Source organism: Bubalus kerabau, chromosome 1 (assembly GCF_029407905.1).
Source record: "Bubalus kerabau isolate K-KA32 ecotype Philippines breed swamp buffalo chromosome 1, PCC_UOA_SB_1v2, whole genome shotgun sequence".
In the NCBI taxonomy this organism is placed as follows: Eukaryota; Metazoa; Chordata; class Mammalia; order Artiodactyla; family Bovidae; genus Bubalus; species Bubalus kerabau.
In genome coordinates this window covers 194,452,864-194,471,912 of record NC_073624.1, presented here as the reverse complement: position 1 = coordinate 194,471,912, position 19,049 = coordinate 194,452,864, and the positions used below count along the sequence as shown (strand labels likewise).

At 34.5% G+C, this 19,049-nt stretch overlaps 1 protein-coding gene across 3 annotated transcripts in view; it reads left to right on the top strand.

The window, feature by feature from the left end:
• The window catches only part of SLC12A2 (solute carrier family 12 member 2), an 88,716-nt gene that overhangs the window by 57,032 nt on the left and 12,635 nt on the right, over positions 1–19,049 (top strand). For all 3 annotated transcript variants that reach the window (XM_055548471.1, XM_055548462.1, XM_055548455.1), the window contains exons 15-19: positions 61–160; positions 4,659–4,770; positions 6,283–6,423; positions 14,774–14,880; positions 17,798–17,877. In XM_055548471.1, coding sequence (XP_055404446.1) covers positions 61–160; positions 4,659–4,770; positions 6,283–6,423; positions 14,774–14,880; positions 17,798–17,877 — 540 coding nt within the window. The remainder of the gene's footprint in view (positions 1–60; positions 161–4,658; positions 4,771–6,282; positions 6,424–14,773; positions 14,881–17,797; positions 17,878–19,049) is intronic.

The following is a 19,049-nucleotide window of genomic DNA, read 5'->3' as shown; positions in this document are numbered from 1 at the left end:
TTGGTTATTGATGATTTGTGATCACCAGTATTATGGTGCATGAACACTGTCCTCTTACAGATGTGAACTGGGGATCCTCCACACAAGCTCTGACCTACCTGAATGCACTGCAGCATTCGATTCGTCTTTCTGGAGTGGAAGACCACGTGAAAAACTTCAGGTAAGTGATCAGGTAACACAGAAACATTTTGTCTTAGATGGCAATCAGGACTTCATTTATTGTTTAGTAATATTTTCACTTCGTGATATTTCATGAAAAATTATCTAAAAGCATAGAATATTGTTTCTTGTTTGGTTTGATTTGAGCAGTTTATTCAAAAACAAGGTTGAGGCTTCTTGTTCTCAAAAATTTACAAAGAGAAAAATTATCATCTACCTTATAAAAATGTTACAGAAGTTCTGGAGGTTTCTCTTTGAAGGCTTTTAGATAGGTATCGTTAAAGTAAACTTTCTTCCCCCCTCTGTGGCCATTCAAGTTTATAACTATTAAGGATGAAATTCATAAAAATACTTGTTTTATAATTTTACTCAGGCGGTAAATATTTTCATGTTAGTGGCTTTGTTCTCACTGTGGAACTGGCGATCAGTTTTTGTGATAAAGAATCAATGTCAGAGTAAAGAACATTTCTTACTATTTCCTTCCTTTTTATTTTATCTTAAAATAGTTTATCAGTCATCAATTTAAACGCTATTCCTTAATTTAACGTTTCTAATAGTCGATGAGATTCAGTTATTAAAGCACTGTTGGGAATCAAAAGTATTAATTTATTTATATAGATTCTTAGAAATTATAGATTATTGTTTAGTGTAGCTAAAAGTAGGCTTGTCATTTTTTTAAAAATAGACCATTAGACAGTCATTCTCATACTGTTCATGTAAGCCTGGCACTGAACAGGCAACTCTTCAGTCATGAGTAATTGCTTCTCATTGGCTTCTAAACAGTAATCACAGGAATAAATTCCTGTTTTCAGTAAAACAAAAGACAGAATCTTTTTAAAAGAAAATTTCAAGATGGATAAGTGCTCTACCAAATTTCTCTCAAGAAGAAACACCTTTGTATTAATATATTCTTTTTGTCACTCTTTGAATATCCTCCCTACCCCCCTGCACCAACCACCACTACCACCAATTTGTTTTGTCAAATGAAAGATTCCCATAGACCACAGATCTTCAGTTTTGGAGTAGAAAGAAATAGGGAAAAGAAGTGAGAGCCCTGGGAGGAAAACTTTAATTTCAGCACATTTTTAATGTTTTAATAGTTAATGCAAAGTATGGCAGAAAATAGAAATCCTTGCTTTGTGCAAAAAGCTGTGTCGCGGAACTGAGAGTATGATCAAGAATCAGAATTAACTTGCCGTCAATAAAAAACTGTTCTTTGGCTTATTAATAGAAATGGGAATTTTTTAAAACCTTTAAAAACTTAAAAAAAAAAAGCTTACTCTAACAAGTGTTTTAAAATTCTTATCAGAATTATACATGAACATATTTAAAAGAGGAAAAGCTTACATTTGTTGTGAAAATTAGTAGTTGTCCTACTTCTCAAATCCCTATTTCTTTTATGCCACTGGCAACCAATTTCAACTCTTAGCTGAATTGTGTAGTATTTACTTAATAGTCCCCAAAGGCATGTTTGTCTTATTGTATTGTTTGATTTTAAATTTTAGGCATTCTCTCCTGATTTCTTTCATCCATGCATGCCCATTACACACACACACACACCCTTCTCTTTACCCTATCCTCCCAGTATATTTTTATGTCATTATTTTGATTAGGTTAGACTTGATGTTTATATTTTTATGACTTTTAAAGCATAATTCAGAGCTTAGCCTTGTAAATTATGATTGCTTTCTTTTCCTGTACAGGTTTTATGTTTTCTATGTAGCCAATAAATTGTTTTTCCTATTTCAGTTTCTATTTATCTCTATCTCAGCCTTCACCAAATTTGCCAAAAGATTTTGTTTCCTTCACTTTATAGTTTCTGTTTCCTTGGAGTGTCTTTCTCATCATTTCCTGCCTCTTTAATTTGGGTTCACAGATTTAGCCTTGTCTGAAATGTCTGTGATCTGGGGCTAGGGAAGTTCTGCATGAGGGGTGGGGCTCTCAGTCAAGCCCTTAATGGAGATTAATGTGACCATGATAGTTCTTTGAGGTTTGTCATCTTAAAAGTTTTCTTTTTTAATTTGATTAGATTTTTCAGAAAATCTTTTAATCTTTGCTTACTGATAAAGTTCTGGCTGCCACAGTTCTGAGAGCTAAGTAAGAAGGCAGCTTGGAGATTTCAGTTTCCACCATATAGCAAATGTTCTCCTAACTCCCTGCTTAAAGTAGCTGCTTATGTCCTCAGCTATTGCTCCCAGACCACAGGCCTCTCTAGCAAATAAGCTCTAGCCTAATAGGGTTGGAGAAAGGCAAGGACAGTTGCCCATCATAGTGATGGAAATGACTTGGGTTCATCTAGATGCTTCTTATGCAAACTTTAACTTAGTTCTCCTTATTTTTGTTTTTTTAACACATTGCCCCTGCCACTTCCAGAGGCATCTACTGCCTGTCAGTCCTAGGCATTTTGATGATTCTTAGGTGTAAAATCCGGAGAAGACGATGGCACCCCACTCCAGTACTCTTGCCTGGAAAATCCCAGGGGCGGAGGAGCCTGGTAGGCTGCAGTCCATGGGGTTGCTAAGAGTCGGACACGACTGAGCGACTTCACTTTCACTTTTCACTTTCATGCATTGGAGAAGGAAATGGCAACCCACTCCAGTGTTCTTGCCTGGAGAATCCCAGAGACGGGGGAGCCTGGTGGGCTGCCATCTATGGGGTCGCACAGAGTCGGACACGACTGAAGCGACTTAGCAGTAGTAGCAGCAGGTGTAAAATCAGGTGGCTTCAGTGTTCTCTTAATGCTCATTTATAATTTAGCCTTTTCCTGATTTGTCAAATCCTTTATTGTTCTTGCATCTGCTTTCTGGCTTTCAAAATTTCAGTGCAATTGTGTCCTATCCTCTTCTCTATATTTTGGTGCCTTAAAAAAAATCCTATCATACTATGGAGATTTTAAAAGAGGGAGTAAAGATGAAGGCAGATATTCACACTCTCGTTACTAGAAGACATCCCTAATATATTTTGTTCTATACCTTTTTTTGGTATACTATTATACCCAAGTTATACCTTTGTGGTATGTTTACTAACATGTTTACTATTTAGTAAAGATGGGGACTACAGGTTCATTTCCCACAGTACTAGGTTATATTAGTAATAGGTTAAACTACCATAACAAAAAGCTGAAAAAACAAAGTGGCTAAACAAGATAGATATCAGCGTTCTGTGATAGTCCAAAGGTAGATGGACAGTTTATGGCTGCTACATAGATTGGCTGCACTTGGTCACTCAAGTCCCCCATTTCTTCCTTTTACCTCATCAGCCTGCCATTCCCTAGGATATGTTTTTATGTCCATGTGGCCAAAGACATCCCCAACTCCACAGTCTAGATTAAAGAAAAGGTAAAGAAAGTATGGAGGGTGACCCAGGTTCCTTTTAAAGGGTAGGATGAGGAATTAGGAACATCATATGGGCTGGAAATCAGTCTTAGGGCCACTTTGAGGAAGGCTAAGAAAGGCAGTGTTTAGCTGGGGAGCCATGTAACCTGCTAACACTCAGATGGAGAGACGGGACTACTAGCAGTCTCTGGGCTGCTAAAGATGACTTCATGTTTGGTTGCCTCAAATCTATTCCTCCAGACAGAACTGGATTTTCAGATGGCTTGCTAAAATTCTGAGTCAGTTTGTAGTCTTTATTCAGCTTTTCCTGCTTATTTTATGAGTACAGTTAGGAGCTACTAATTTAGTAGGTAAGTCAGAATTCTCATCCTGTTTGCTTTTTGTTAAAGTTTAACTATACACATTGTTGTTTTAATGAGTTTTTGTGAATCTGTTTGAATTTATGAAATGGATATGTGAATATTTTTTCCTCAAACAATATTGACTTTTATTTCTAGTCAGTGAAAATCAAGAGTTAAAAATACATGAAAAATCATGTGAGTGTCTTATTTTTTGAAAGGCAGTTGAATTAATTTTGGCTTTCATTTTAATGAATTAGAATTAAAACTTTTAGTTCAAATAGAAACCTTTTCTTCACCATAGGTGATTTTACTCATAGAGCAACATTCACTAAAATTAAGCTAGATTAGGGAAGACTGATATTACTAAGCAGAAATGAGTATGATTTGATCAGGCTAAGAAGGAAAGGGACCTGTTCTTTACATGAAGACATGGCCATGTTCTCATGAAGTTTTGTGAACTCTGTTGAAAGAATTGTAATGTTTATTACTTTTAGAAGATGAAAAGTTGTTACATGTTTTTAATTGGTTATGGTCATTTCTTTCTGTAGTATCTCCCAGAATCTTGATGTATATTACCTATTAATTTAGGATATTTGTTATGATGTTTGCTCAAAGAAGATTTTGTTTCTGCATTTCTCATGTACCAAGGAACCCTGGTTATGTCATCTTCTATGAGAATTGTGTAGCCTGTGTCTTGAGGACAGTTGTGTAAAGGAGAGTCTAGTGTAACAATGTAATGTTAGAGAAGCAACTTGAAATCATGTCCATGTTATCAAAACCTTAAATTTCTCTAATTACATTTCTCCTTTTAATCTTAAATTAGGCCTCAGTGTCTTGTTATGACAGGTGCGCCAAACTCACGCCCAGCTTTACTTCATCTTGTTCACGATTTCACAAAAAATGTTGGCTTGATGATCTGTGGTCATGTGCATATGGTAAGTCCTAGTTTTGTCTTCCATATTAAAACATTTTACACTCTGTGTATATCATTTGTAATTTGTGAATCTTTCTAGATTTGAAATAATTTGAGTAGCTTTTAGGAAGCAATATTGCTTTAGCTAAGAAAAATAGCCTACTAAGGAGCTAAAAAAAACTAAGGAAGCTGAATGGAATTCGGTATGTGTTTTTTTCTTACTGATAAATCTAATAAAGTCCTGAGAACGCCAGGAACATTTACTTGTCAGATATGGTACTGATAAATATTTAGTATCTGGTATGTAAAGAGTAGGGTGAAAGCTGAATTCTTGCCCATTCATTTTAGTTTTATTCATGAGTAAGGAAATTACTAAAAATAGGGGTAAATGTTCATCTAAAAGTAGTTTTATTTTTGGCCTCTTGGCTAAAATCACTAGATGATGGATCTTTTCTGCATAAGAAATTGGAGTGTTTATTTACCAGATTAACTTACCTCCCAGGCTCTATTGCTTATTTTATTTTGGTGCTAGAAATGCATGTTATATGCCCTATGTCCCAGCTGCTGCTAGAGTTAATCTTCTACTTGTAGAGTAGTAAAATGTGTGTGTAGGGTGGTGGAAGAACACACTGAGACACTGACTCCACTTGGGACCTGCAGAGTTTCAGTTTGTCTCCAAGTAGATCAGTTCAGGTTGGAGTCTTGAGCATAAGAAATTGCACAGAGGCAATTTTTCTACTAATAATGGTAAGTTGTACCATTCCTTGTCTTGTTTAGTTGCTAAGTCATGTCTGACTCTATACGACCCCGTGGACTGTAGCCCACCAGGCTCCTCTGTCCATGGGATTTTCTAGGCAAAAATAGTGGAGTGGGTTGCCAGTTCCTTCTCCAGTTCCTTATTCATGTATAATTAAGGTGAACTTTTAATCTTATTTTTAGTTTTTTTTTTCTTAATACACTTTAGGTAAAACATATAATATATTTTATGTGTTGCTTACAAGGATCAAAATAGAATTGCAAGTTGAAAAAACTCATTTCCTTTCATATGTTATGTCATTGTTCAACAGAAGGACAAAGGAAAAAATGAATTTATATAGCTAACTTTGACTTTTAATGATATTTCTAGGTTTCTGAGAATTAATAACTCAGACATTTGAGACAAATGAAAAACAAGATGGGAAACTTTCCATAGAAAAACAGAAGGCTCTTATTTTTCTCTGTGTAAAATCGTCTCCATTTTCAGTAATTTATAATTTCTCTCATTTACTACTACCAATACTTATTTATTTTTCAAAGTCTGTTTCCTTTTCTCTTCTTTCTGTGCCTCTGTTCCATCAACACTGTCTTTTCATAGTCTTTATTGGATATAATTCACCAATTTGAGAGTAAAATGCTAGCATTATATTGTACTTCCCTTCTCCCCCCACTGCTATGTTCAGATGCCTTGTTTAAGCCAAGATAACTGGAAGCTTTTTTATGAAAATGGAATAGATTACCTTTCAGTTAAAGACTTATTAATGTTTTTACCTTAAAGGGCCCTCGAAGACAAGCTATGAAAGAGATGTCCATTGATCAAGCCAAATATCAGCGGTGGCTTATTAAAAACAAAATGAAGGCTTTTTATGCTCCAGTACATGCAGATGATTTGAGAGAGGGTGCACAATATTTGATGCAGGTAAATTTCTTACCTCTTTTAAATGATAACATTTTAATTCTGTGTAAGTGTTCAAAATGTTTTTTATTCCAGGTTTCATTATTCACATTAATAAAAATTGCAAACTTTCAACATATGTTTATTACTGTATACCACTACAGTTTGTGTAATTTGGGAGTTAAAAGGACTATAGAAATACTGTGCTGTTAGCTGACAGCAAAGAACCTCTTTGTGAATTATCTTAGCCTATTTCTGTCCTTTTCCTAAGGTATTTCCCATTCACTCCCAGCTGCGAGTCACTGGGTTTTATGGAGAGAGTGTTAAGTAATGGCAGTCCTTATTTAATTTTTTAAGAAATTTTAATTCCTTATTTTTTTTCTATTATTGTACTAGTTCTAAACTTAGACTTATCGTGGGTTTTGTGTTTGGCATAGTAACCAGAATATGGGATTTGGAATCAATCCTAGGTTTAAATGCTAGCTAGCATTGCTACTAGCTTTGCTTCCTTATTATAGATTTTGGACCAAACAAAAAAATTATTTAACTTCTCTGAAACTCAGTTTCCTCAACTCTTATGGTTGTAGGAAGACAGTGTTGGCCAACTTATTTTTACAGGAACCTCTTTCTTCAAAAGAAAACTTCAAGCAAAAGCCCCTTGTTTTGCTTTGCTTTGTTTGAACTGCTTTGTAGAGTGGGAGATTGAGAGTACTGTCACTGGCCTTTTTCTATTTTGTGTCTTTTAAAACTTGACAATCATATGGTTAAGAATACCCTAGGCAGTCCTCTGGAATAATAAGAGGTGGAAGTAGGATTGCTTTGACAGACATAAAGCCTTATCATAAAACTATAGTGATTAAGAAATCGTGGTGTTGAAGTAGGGACAGACATTTCAACTGAGTAGAAACTGAGTCTTTGATATAGGAAATTAAATGCATGACAGAGGTGACATTGAAAGGATGAACTGGGAAGACTGATTATGTGAAAAAAATAACAGGTCTTTTTAAAGATGAACAAAAAATATTTCCAGGTTGAGTTGAAAGATCTACACAAGAACAGAAAAATTTTTAAGCTTTTAAAAGAAAACAGAAAATAAATTTTTGATCTTGGACTAGGGAAGAAGTTTTTAAATGAGACACAAAAAGTTGAACTGTGAAGAAGAAACCAATTTTTTTTTAGTTAACATATAAAACTGCTTGTTAAAGAAAGCATGAAAATGAAGCCACAGACCTAAAGGAGAAAACATGTTATCAGCAAAAGAATATGGTCCACAATATATAAAGAAATACTATAAATCAATAAGAGATTTTTTTTTTAAAGGAGTAAAAGACATGAAAAGAAGAGGAAACCTAAATGACAGAAGTTAAAACTAAAACCATAGTACAGTCTGTAGCGCCTTTTCTAGTGGCGGTAGATTTGAAACGCTTTAACGGACCAGACCCTGGGAAGAGGAAACTGGACTGGTGCAAAGAATTTAAGAAGGCCTGCACAAATTATTTAGAAGATAAAAGATAATCAGGAGCAAAATGATTGGATTAGTTTGTCCTTGATTTTTCCCTATTTAAAGTGTGTTCACCTGAAACTGTATTTTACTCAGAGATCGAAGTATTAACACCATGGGAATAAAGGTTCAGCATCCTAGATGTTTCTTTGACATAGCCACTAATAATCAACCTGCTGGAAGAGTTGTCTTTGAATTATTTTCTGGTATGTTGCCCCAAAACATGCAAGAACTTTCTTTGTCTTTGTACAGGTGAAAAGGGGACTGGGAAATCAACTCAGAAGCCATTATATTATAAAAGTTGTCTCTTTCACTGAGTTGTCAAAGATTTTATGGTTCAAGGTGGTGACTTCAGTGAAGGAAGGAAATGGACAAGGAGGGGGTATCCATTTAAGGAGCCTTTTTTGAAGATGAGTGTTTTGCTGTTAGACACAATAAAGAATTTCCCTTCAGAAAAAGAATTTGTATCCACGGGAAGGATACAAATGTCTCACAGTTCTTCATAACAACAAAATAAACTCCTCATTTAGATGGGTCTCATGTTGTTTTTAGGCAATTGATGGATGGTCAAAAAGTTGTGAGAGAGATAGAAAACCAGAGAACAGATGCAGCTAGCAAACTGTTTGCTGAAATGCAGATACATAGTTGTGGGAAGCTAGTTCCCAACTCTAAAGAAAACAGAAGGACTTCTAAAGAAATCTGACTGTCTGGGCCTATCTGTATGTGGTCTTGCTCAGTTCAGTTCAGTTGCTCAGTCGTGTCCAACTCTTTGCGACCCCATGGACTGCAGCACACCAGGCCTCCCTGTCCATCACCATCTCCCAGAGTTTACTCAAACTCATGTACATTGAGTTGGTGATGCCATCCAACCATCTCATCCTCTGTAATCACCTTCTCCTCCCACCTTCAATCTTTTCCCACCATCAGGGTCTTTTCAAATGAGTCAGTTCTTCTCCTCAGGTGGCCAAAGTATTGGAGTTTCAGCTTCAGCATCAGTCCTTCCAGTGAATATCCAGGACTGATGTCCTTTAGGATGGACTGGTTGGATCTCCTTGCAGTCCAAAGGACTCTCAAGAATCTTCTCCAACACCACAGTTCAAAAGCATCAATTCTTCTGTGTTCAGCTTTCTTCATAGTCCAACTATCACATCCATACATGACCACTGGAAAAACCATAGCCTTGACTAGACAGACCTTTGTTGGCAAAGTAATGTCTCTGCTTTTTAATATGCTGTTTAGGTTGGTCATAACTTTTCTTCCAAGGAGTAAGCGTCTTTTAATTTCATGGCTGCAGTCACCATCTGCAGTGATTTTGGAGCCCCAAAAGATTAAGTCTGACACTGTTTCCACTGTTTCCCCATCTATTTCCCATGAAGTGATGGGACCAGATGCCATGATCTTCGTTTTCTGAATGTTGAGCTTTAAGCCAACTTTTTCACTCTCCTCTTTCATTTTCATCAATAGGCTTTTTAGTTACTCTTCACTTTCTGCCATAAGGGTGGTGTCATCTGCATATCTGAGGTTATTGATATTTCTCCTGGCAAGCTTGATTCCAGCTTGTGCTTCTTCCAGCCCAGCGTTTCTCATGATGTACTCTGCATATAAGTTAAATAAGCAGGGTGACAATATACTGCCTTGACGTACTCCTTTTCCTATTTGGAACCAGTCTGTTGTTCCATGTCCAGTTCTAACTGTTGCTTCCTGACCTGCATATAGGTTTCTCAAGAGGCAGGTCAGGTGGTCTGGAATTCCCATCTCTTTCAGAATTTTCCACAGTTTATTGTGATTCACACAGTCAAAGGCTTTGGCATAGTCAATAAAGCAAAAATAGATGTTTTTCTGGAACTTTCTTACTTTTTCCATGAAAAGAAATGCAAAAAAGCAAAATGGCTGTCTGGGGACGCCTTATAAATAACTGTGAAAAGAAGAGAAGCGAAAAGCAAAGGAGAAAAGGAAAGATATAAGCATCTGAATGCAGAGTTCCAAAGAATAGCAAGAAGAGATAAGAAAGCCCTCCTCAGCGATCAGTGCAAAGAAATAGAGGAAAACAACAGAATGGGAAAGACTAGAGATCTCTTCAAGAAAATTAGATACCAAGGGAACATTTCATGCAAAGATGGGCTCGATAAAGGACAAAAATGGTATGGACCTAACAGAAGCAGAAGATATTAAGAAGAGGTGGCAAGAATACACAGAATAACCGTACAAAAAAGATCTTCACGACCAAGATAATCACAATGGTATGATCACTCACCTAGAGCCAGACGTCCTGGAATGTGAAGTCAAGTGGGCCTTAGAAAGCATCACTACAAACAAAGCTAGTGGAGGTGATGGAATTCCAGTTGAGCTATTCCAAATCCTGAAAGATGATGCTGTGAAAGTGCTGCACTCAATATGCCAGCAAATTTGGAAAACTCAGCAGTGGCCACAGGACTGGAAAAGGTCAGTTTTCATTCCGATTCCAAAGAAAGGCAATGCCAAAGAATGCTCAAACTACTGCACAATTGCACTGATCTCACACACTAGTAAAGTAATGCTCAAAATTCTCCAAGCCAGGCTTCAGCAATACGTGAACCATGAACTTCCAGATGTTCAAGCTAGTTTTAGAAAAGGCAGAGGACCCAGCGATCAAATTGCCAACATCCGCTGGATCATTTTAAGAGATAGTCTTGCCAATAGCTTGCTTATGGAGCCCTTTGGCAGTAAGACATTAACACTGCTAACTTCTTTATTTCCCACCCCCCCCCCACTTTTTTTTTAAAGGCAGGAGCCACTTGATTGTGAACTGAATTTTAAACAGTCATTTTAAATTAGTAGAAAATTCTTGTTTTTACTGAAAATTCATATTACATCATGATGATCCTTAAACCACATGGATCTCATCCAGTCTTAGTGTAGCTATAATTACCTTTTTTCCTGGGCAAAACTAGCCTAGAATTATCCTATAATCTATACTGAGTGTTTCTGAAACCTTTTCTCTTCTTCATCAGCTACATTTTGAGGTAAGAAGCAATTTTTAAAAAAATTTTCTAAAATAAGGTCAAAATCACTTAATATTGCCAATAAGAATATTTAAAACTAAATTATACCCATGTCCTGTAGCTCCTTTCCATATATATAAAATGCCATAATATTAAATTAATTAAATAATAATTTAAAACCATCACTATTAACTAAACCTTTTAAAAACAAACCATCCAAAACATGAAGCCAAAACTATAATTTTTATCAGTGATTCTTAAAGTAATACAAATCTCACGATAGTATTTAACTGGATAACCATGATATTTGGAAATGTTTTCACTTAATAGCCAAAGACATACTATTGAAGAAACAGCTGTTCTTTCTGCCACACTAAAAACAGTTACCAAAAAATAAATAAACAAATAAAAAGTTACAATGATACAAAGAAAATTATTATAAAAAACTAAATGCATTTCTTGTCAGCAAATTCTGGTGGAAGATATGCAAAAAACATTGCTAACAATTCAAAGAAATGACAGAGGGAAAATGTCTTGATTGAAACTCAAGATATTTGTAATAATCTTCAGATGATTGCACTTTGCTAAATCAGTTTCAATTATGGAAGTTCACAAAGAACTTATTTTCTCTGAGCCAAACGAAATATGTTCTAGAGAAGACATATTTTCACTAATGGTATTTCTTTAAAATACTGGATATTTTATAGAAACATAAAATATTACTCCTAACTAAATAGCTACTTTGATTATAATTTACAAAGGATTTAGGATGACTGATGTGAAATTTCTTTACCCAGTCATTCAAGAGAAAGTTATTACGATAATGAAGTTGTAAGCAGAAGTGCACAGAATACCTCAGGATGTTTAATGTTATACAAATAAAACCTTTTAATTATAATAAGATTGTGCAAAAGTTTGTGATGAGAAAAGGAATAACTCTGACAGTATTTTGTATTATGAAGAAGTTACCAGTCGTCTTGTAGCTTAGTTCTTTAAAAAAAAAAATATATGTAAAACTTGAAGATATTTCTTGGTTTTTGCTTACCAGAAAAGGGAAACAAAATTATGCTCTGTAGTTAGTAGCCACCTTGCTACCTAACACTTAGTTTTAAAAAACAAAAATAGGTATTTTTTATCTGTTTCCTAAAGGTAAATGGTTGTTTATAATTCTGAGTTTAAAAAAATCTTTTTTGAAATTTGTGCATGAATAGAACATTTTGGAAATGACTGTGAACTTGACATGGGTAGGCTTATTGCTTTTGTTCCCAAGTTATCCAGTCTTTAGGACAGTGGCACATGGTCAGCTCTTGAAAAGTACTTGAATTAATCTTGAACCAAAAATGATTTAGGTATATCATGTATAAAAACTTAAGTGCGACCTCAGAGCACATAAAAACTTAATTCAAAATGGATCTAAGATCCACAGATAAGGGTAAAACCATAAAGCTCTCGGAAGAAAACATAGAGGTAAATCTTCATGATCTTGAATTTGACAACATATTCTTAGATATGGCACCAAAGGCACAAGCAGCAAAACCAAAGAGTAGACAAGTTTGACCTCATCACAGCTAAAAACTTTTGTACATCCTAGAGGTAAATCTTCATGATCTTGAATTTGACAACATATTCTTAGATATGGCACCAAAGGCACAAGCAGCAAAACCAAAGAGTAGACAAGTTTGACCTCATCACAGCTAAAAACTTTTGTACATCCAAGGACATTATCAAGAAAGTAGAAAGACAACCTACAGGATGGAAGAAAACCTTTTCACATTATATATGTGATAGTCCTAATATCCAAAATGTATATGAAATTCCAAAGAAACAAAAAGACAACTCTATTTAAAAAGGGGCAAAGTACTTGAATAAACATTTCTCCAAAGAAGATATAAAGATAACTAATGAGCACATTAAAAAATGCTCAGTATCATTAGTCATTCAGTTCAGTTCAGTCACTTAGTTGTGTCCAACTCTTTGTGACCCCATGGACTGCAGCACACCAGGGCTCCCTGTCCATCACCAACTCCTAGAGTTTACCTAAACTCATGTTCATTGAGTTGGTGATGCCATCTGACCATCTCATCCTCTGTAATCACCTTCTCCTCCCACCTTCAATCTTTCCCAGCATCAGGATCTTTTCAAATCAGTCAGTTCTTCGCATCAGGTAGCCAAAATATTGAAGTTTCAGCTTCAACATCAGTCCTTCCAATGAACACTCAGGACTGATCTCCTTTAGGATGGACTGGTTGGATCTCCTTGCAGTCCAAGGGACTCTCAAGAGTCTTCTCCAACACCACAGTTCAAAAGCATCAATTTTTCAGCACTCAGTTTTCTTTATAGTCCAACTCTCACATCCATACATGACTACTGGAAAAACTACAACCTTGACTAGACAGAGCTTTGTTGGCAAAGTAATGTCTCTGCTTTTTAATATGCTGTCTAGGTTGGTCATAACTTTTCTTCCAAGGAGTAAGCGTCTTTTAATTTCATGGCTGCAGTCACCATCCGCAGTGATTTTGGAGCCCAGGAAAATAAAGTCTGCCACTGTTTCCATTGTTTCCCTATGTATTTGCCATGAAGTGATGGACTGGATGCCATGATCTTAGTTTTCTGAATGTTGAGCTTTAAGCCAACTTTTTCACTCTCCTCTTTCACTTTCATCAAGAGGCTCTTTAGTTCTTCTTCACTTGGGCAATGCAAAATCAAAGCTATAGTGTGAGATACCATTTTATACTACTAGCTTATATGTAATTAGGTAAACAAACAAAAAATAACAAGTGTTGCTGAGGATGTAGAGAAACTGGAGCATTTGCATTGCTGGTGAGAGTGTGAAATTATACAGCTGCTGTGGGAAACAGTTTGGTGGTTACTCAAAAGTTTAAACAAGGAATTACTGTATATCCAACAATTTATTACTCCTAGTCATATACCCAAAGAAATTAAAAGCCAGGAGTCAAAGAGATGTTTTTAGGCCAGTGTTTGTTTCAGCATTACAGTAGCCAAAAGGTAGAAACAACCTAATTATGTATCAACAGATGAATGGATAAACAAAATACTGTAAATACATAGAATGGAATATTATTCAGCCATAAAAAGGAGAGTAGTTCTAATAGATGCTGTAACGTGGATGAACCTAGAAGACAGTATGCTAAATGAAATAAGCCAGGGCCTGGAGGGAGGAAAGAATTAGTGTTTAGAGAATTTCTGTTTAGGGTGATGGTAAAGTGTTTTGGAAATAGATAGCAGGGTTGGTTGTACAACACTGTGAATGTGATTAATGCCATTGAATTGTGCATTTTAAAATGGCTAAAATGGCAAACTATTTTATCTTTTATGTGTACTCAGCCTTGAGAATAGGATTTTCAATGTGTTTTAAAAATATTATAAAAGAAATTAATTGGATTTGGGGGCATATTTGTTAAGCACATCGAATTGCAACTCTGCATAAAGTTGCGAGAACAGTTGATGGAATTCTAAACTGTAGCCAGCAATGCATGTTTTCAGTTTGGACTTCTGATCAGGTTTTAATGGCTGTTATCAAAATACATATAATTGAGAGTATCACTGTATTGTTATGATTTTTATGAAGGGTTAAGTATATTCCATCATCTTTCTCTTACTAAAATAAAAAAATTTGATGTCATGAAAGTACAAAAATTTAGAACTTTTCATCTGTTTAATTTTATCTTCTATTTTTATATGTTTAACCATAAGTAATATGATTTATATAGTATATGTAATTTATTATAAGTATGCACGTATTGCTCAAGAATTTTTACTGATAAGAGTACACAATTTTGAAATGTTTGGAGTCTGTCCATTAGGATCTTGTCATTTAAAATCCATTTTGTGAATAGCATATCCTTAAAGTTGTATTTTTTCTGTGTTTTAGGCTGCTGGTCTTGGGCGTATGAAACCAAATACACTTGTCCTTGGATTTAAGAAAGACTGGTTGCAAGCAGATATGAGGGATGTAGATATGTATATAAACTTATTTCAGTAAGTATCCTTTTAATTCAGTAATTTAGTTTATTGAGAAAGTACTGATTTTGAAAGCTTGCACTGGTTTTTGAAGTCTGTTCTTACATAGTCTTTTCTAGTAAAAGGATAAGAATGAAAATAATCACTTGGAAATTATTTCCATTTCCTTTTTAAAATGCACTTAATATGTTTGCTTTTCCGCACCTTTGAGTTTACTGTTCACTTTTCTGTGGTATTGTCAATGAAGTTTATAAGATAGCTTAGTTTTGATTTATATCAATTTACAGGTTGTCTAATGAGTTCTTATCCTTTTGTTACTTTGTCTTTCTGATATTACTATATCCATGTTGTTATTAATTTTTGCATATGTATCTGTTTACTATATTACAAATATGTTTTGGAACTGAATTTTTTTATAAAAAATAAAATTTCTTTTTATTTTGTCAGATTTTGTTTTTAAGTTTGAAAAGTACTTTCTTTTTCTATAATAGTATTCCTGGTATTTATTTAGCAAATCTCTTTGTCTCATCCACATGAACATAGGATTCCCTCTCCCTACATCATAGTTGATTGAAGAGTAGCTTCTTCTTGTCATAGCTGCTGATGAAATAGAACAGTTCACTCTTTATAATTTCTTAATAAAAATTTTCATTTTAAAGCAAAATTTATATCTAGCAAAATAACTCTTAAGACCAGATTCACATCCTATTTCTCTGTGAATTTTTGTCTGTTTATCCTTAACTAACTGGAGCTGCTTCCCTTCCTAGAGCTCCTATTGTGTCTATTGATAGAACCATATAATTATTTGCCTGTGTCACATATAATATTTTTGTTTTTGTAGCTGCCTTGAAACATTTTTGTGGAAGTACTCAGATTTTATACTTTATTTTTATAAATCTCCTTGTATTGATTAGTAAAACATGCCATAGATAAGATTTCCCAAGGAATTGTTAAGTGGTTTTAGTAAAATTCAAGCTCTGCTGGTTTGTCAGAGGTTGTGACTGCTCTTTGGGCTTGTTACTTGTTTATAAACAGCATTTCATTCTCCCTTTCTTATTCTGTGGTCTGTACTTTGTATACATGGGGATTAGGGAAAGAAGGACAGTATGAAAGAAAGAATCCATCATGTGGGCCTTGAACCAGGGAGTATGCTTTTTTCCTTTGCAGATGTAAGAGCAGTGAGATGGAATAGTTATCCTAGAAGACATAAAAAGGGACATTTTTGCAAATAATCATTCATTTTTTGCTGTGTCTGTAATAATGGGAGCACTGAAAGAAGGGAGTCTTATCTGACACTGATCTTGCAGGAACTGAAGTGAATGTTTGCTCTGAAAGTCCGGTATTATGTGTCAGGCAGCAGTTTAAAAATAGTCAAATATTGCTCTCTTGTTTCTTAAACTATAAGAGTTGGTGGCTGTTTGAAAGCAGTGATACTGCTTACTCTTTTATCTTGTGACACTTATGTTTTGGCTGTGATTTGAAATACCTGGAACAGTTGAGGTATACTTTATTTACTATGTATGTATTAACAGTATTGAGGGTCTGAAACTGCAAATCAATTTCTATAGCTTAAAGAAATTATATAGATGATAGGAATTTCTATATGTTATAGCAAAAACATTTAGCTTAGAGCTATATTCCCTGAATTTTCTTAAAGGAAATTGATTTTGGTTCAGTTACTTTATTAACTATTTAAAAAAATACTTGTAGTTTTTTCTTTTCTAATAATTAATTAGACTTCTGACAGTAGAGCTGAGAATGCCTATTCATTTTTTGTCCAGTGAATCTCTTTTGACCATGTTTAAAATTCAACCAAGGAGAAATGAGGTTGAAATTGTCTCCCTGTGATTTAAAACAACAATGACAAGAGACCTTTTACAATGACATATTTATCAATAGGAGCAAAAGTTTGATCATTTTACTAGTTTTCTTTTTGTTATGTCTAGCTATAGGTTACCATATCATTTTTATATGCATATTATAAACATTGATTACTTGTGTAATTAAAGATAATAACTAGAGAAAAGCCTGCTGCCATTGGGCTTCCCTCATAGTTCAGTTGGTAAATCGACCCCGGTTTGATTCCTGGGTTGGGAAGATGACCTGGAGAATGGATAGGATACCCACTCCAGTATTCTGGCCTGGAGAATTCCATGGACTGTATAGTCCATGGGGTCGCAAAGAGTCGGACACGACTGAGTGACTTTCACTTTCACTCCAGGGAACAATAAGTTTTTTCAGTGCCTTTAACAGCGTAGGTCTACATGATTTCTGATGTTAACAAAGTTTTCAGAATTTAAGTCTGGTTTTAGAGTTGTCTTTGAGGTTTTAATGTATTTTACCTATATAGAAGATGCTCCTGTTTTTATTTTTAAAATAATTAAAAGGGCATCTCAATACATGTCTGCAAATGCATATATAATCTTAGGACCACTTTTTAAACCAGTTTTGTAAAATTACTTGAAAAATACCCTTCTCCTTTCATAAGTGATAAGGGATCCCTTCATACTATACAACCTGGTCTCATTCTCAGAACCTGTCTTCTTGGCCTTCACATATTTCTCTTGGCTTTAAATGTATAAGCCTAAATTATATATGATGGGATTACTGAAAGTTTTGTTTTTTCCTGTAATTTTAGTTTGTTTCTGATAGATAAAACTATAGTTACTGCTTTAAACCACTACTGTAGGTAAAATGTCAATACTATAAAGAACTATACTTAAGTAGATTTTAGAGGTATTACAGAAAAAGGGGATGGGAAATGGTATAGGTTTTGAAAGTAACATATGATATCACCATAATTTTCAAAGCATATTTGAAAAAATCAGATATTTAAACCTGAAAGTAATTTTAGAGATTGTCAACTATTGCCTTTATAGAGAAGGAGACTGAAATTTTTGTGATTTAAAAAATTGCTGTTTTTTTCATGTTACAGTGATGCTTTTGATATACAATATGGAGTAGTAGTTATCCGCCTACAAGAAGGTCTGGATATATCTCATCTTCAAGGACAAGGTAAATCTTGTTTGAGATAAGATATATGTATATCTTAATATATTCTTAAGTATATCTTAAGAATAGTAATTACTTTGTTAGAAAAATGTCCTTCAATACTTTTAATATTTACCATCTAATCTGTGTCACATACTTGTTGTATGTCATTTAAAGATCTGTTTGGCACCACCAGAGTTTGTATTTTCTGTTTGTACCAATCTGGATAAAAGCTACTAATTACTAATATAATACAATTCAAATTGTAAGTTTAAGAGAAACAAGTGTTAGCTATGATTGTACTTTGGCCAGATTTATAAAAATACATGACAAATAAAATAATCAGAGGAAAACATTTTAGACATTTTCATGTTTATGAAAAGTGTACTTTGTACATAGAGGCATATTATTAATTAAAGATTCTTTCTTCAGAGAAGACCCTATAAATATTTTTTAAATTTTATCATTTTGAAATAATTATAGATTCACAAAAATGTGTGTACCCTTCATCCACTTTCCCCTAATGGTAACATCTTCTATTCCATTTTATCTTCAGTTCAACATCAAAACCAGGATATTGACATTGGGACAATTTGCATACCTTACTCAGATTTCACCACTTTTATATACACGCGTGTGCACACAAGCACATGTGTAGTTCTGGTTTCACTTGTCACATTTGTTTCATGTAAGATACAGAGCTGTTCCATCACCACAAAGATCTCTCTTGTACAACTGTTTCATACCTTCTATCATATTCTTTCCCTAGTCTTTAACCCCTGACACCCTAATCTCCTCTCAAGCTGTATAATTTTTCAAGAATTAAAATTTTTTTTCCTTAAACTTAAAACCTGTTAAAGTATACTTAGCATTTTTACCAACTTTATAAAAACTATGGAAAATTCCATACCCTCTAATGCTTTCCTGGGTAGTTTAAAAAATACTATAAGCTTAAGAAAATTTGCATACCTAATATTTACCCTTATCAATTAATTAACAAGGTCATCAAAATTAGCTAAGCCTAAATAGCTGAGAGCCACGTAATGAACTTATGTCATCTGTTTATGTATTTAAACTGTTTTAATCCTCCCATTCCCCCCACCATTTTAAGGGTATTGTGCAGTTCTGAAAGGAATGCTTTGAGGTCTTTATCCATGTAACACAAAAGTATGGCCTGCTGAAAATGCATTTTCTTA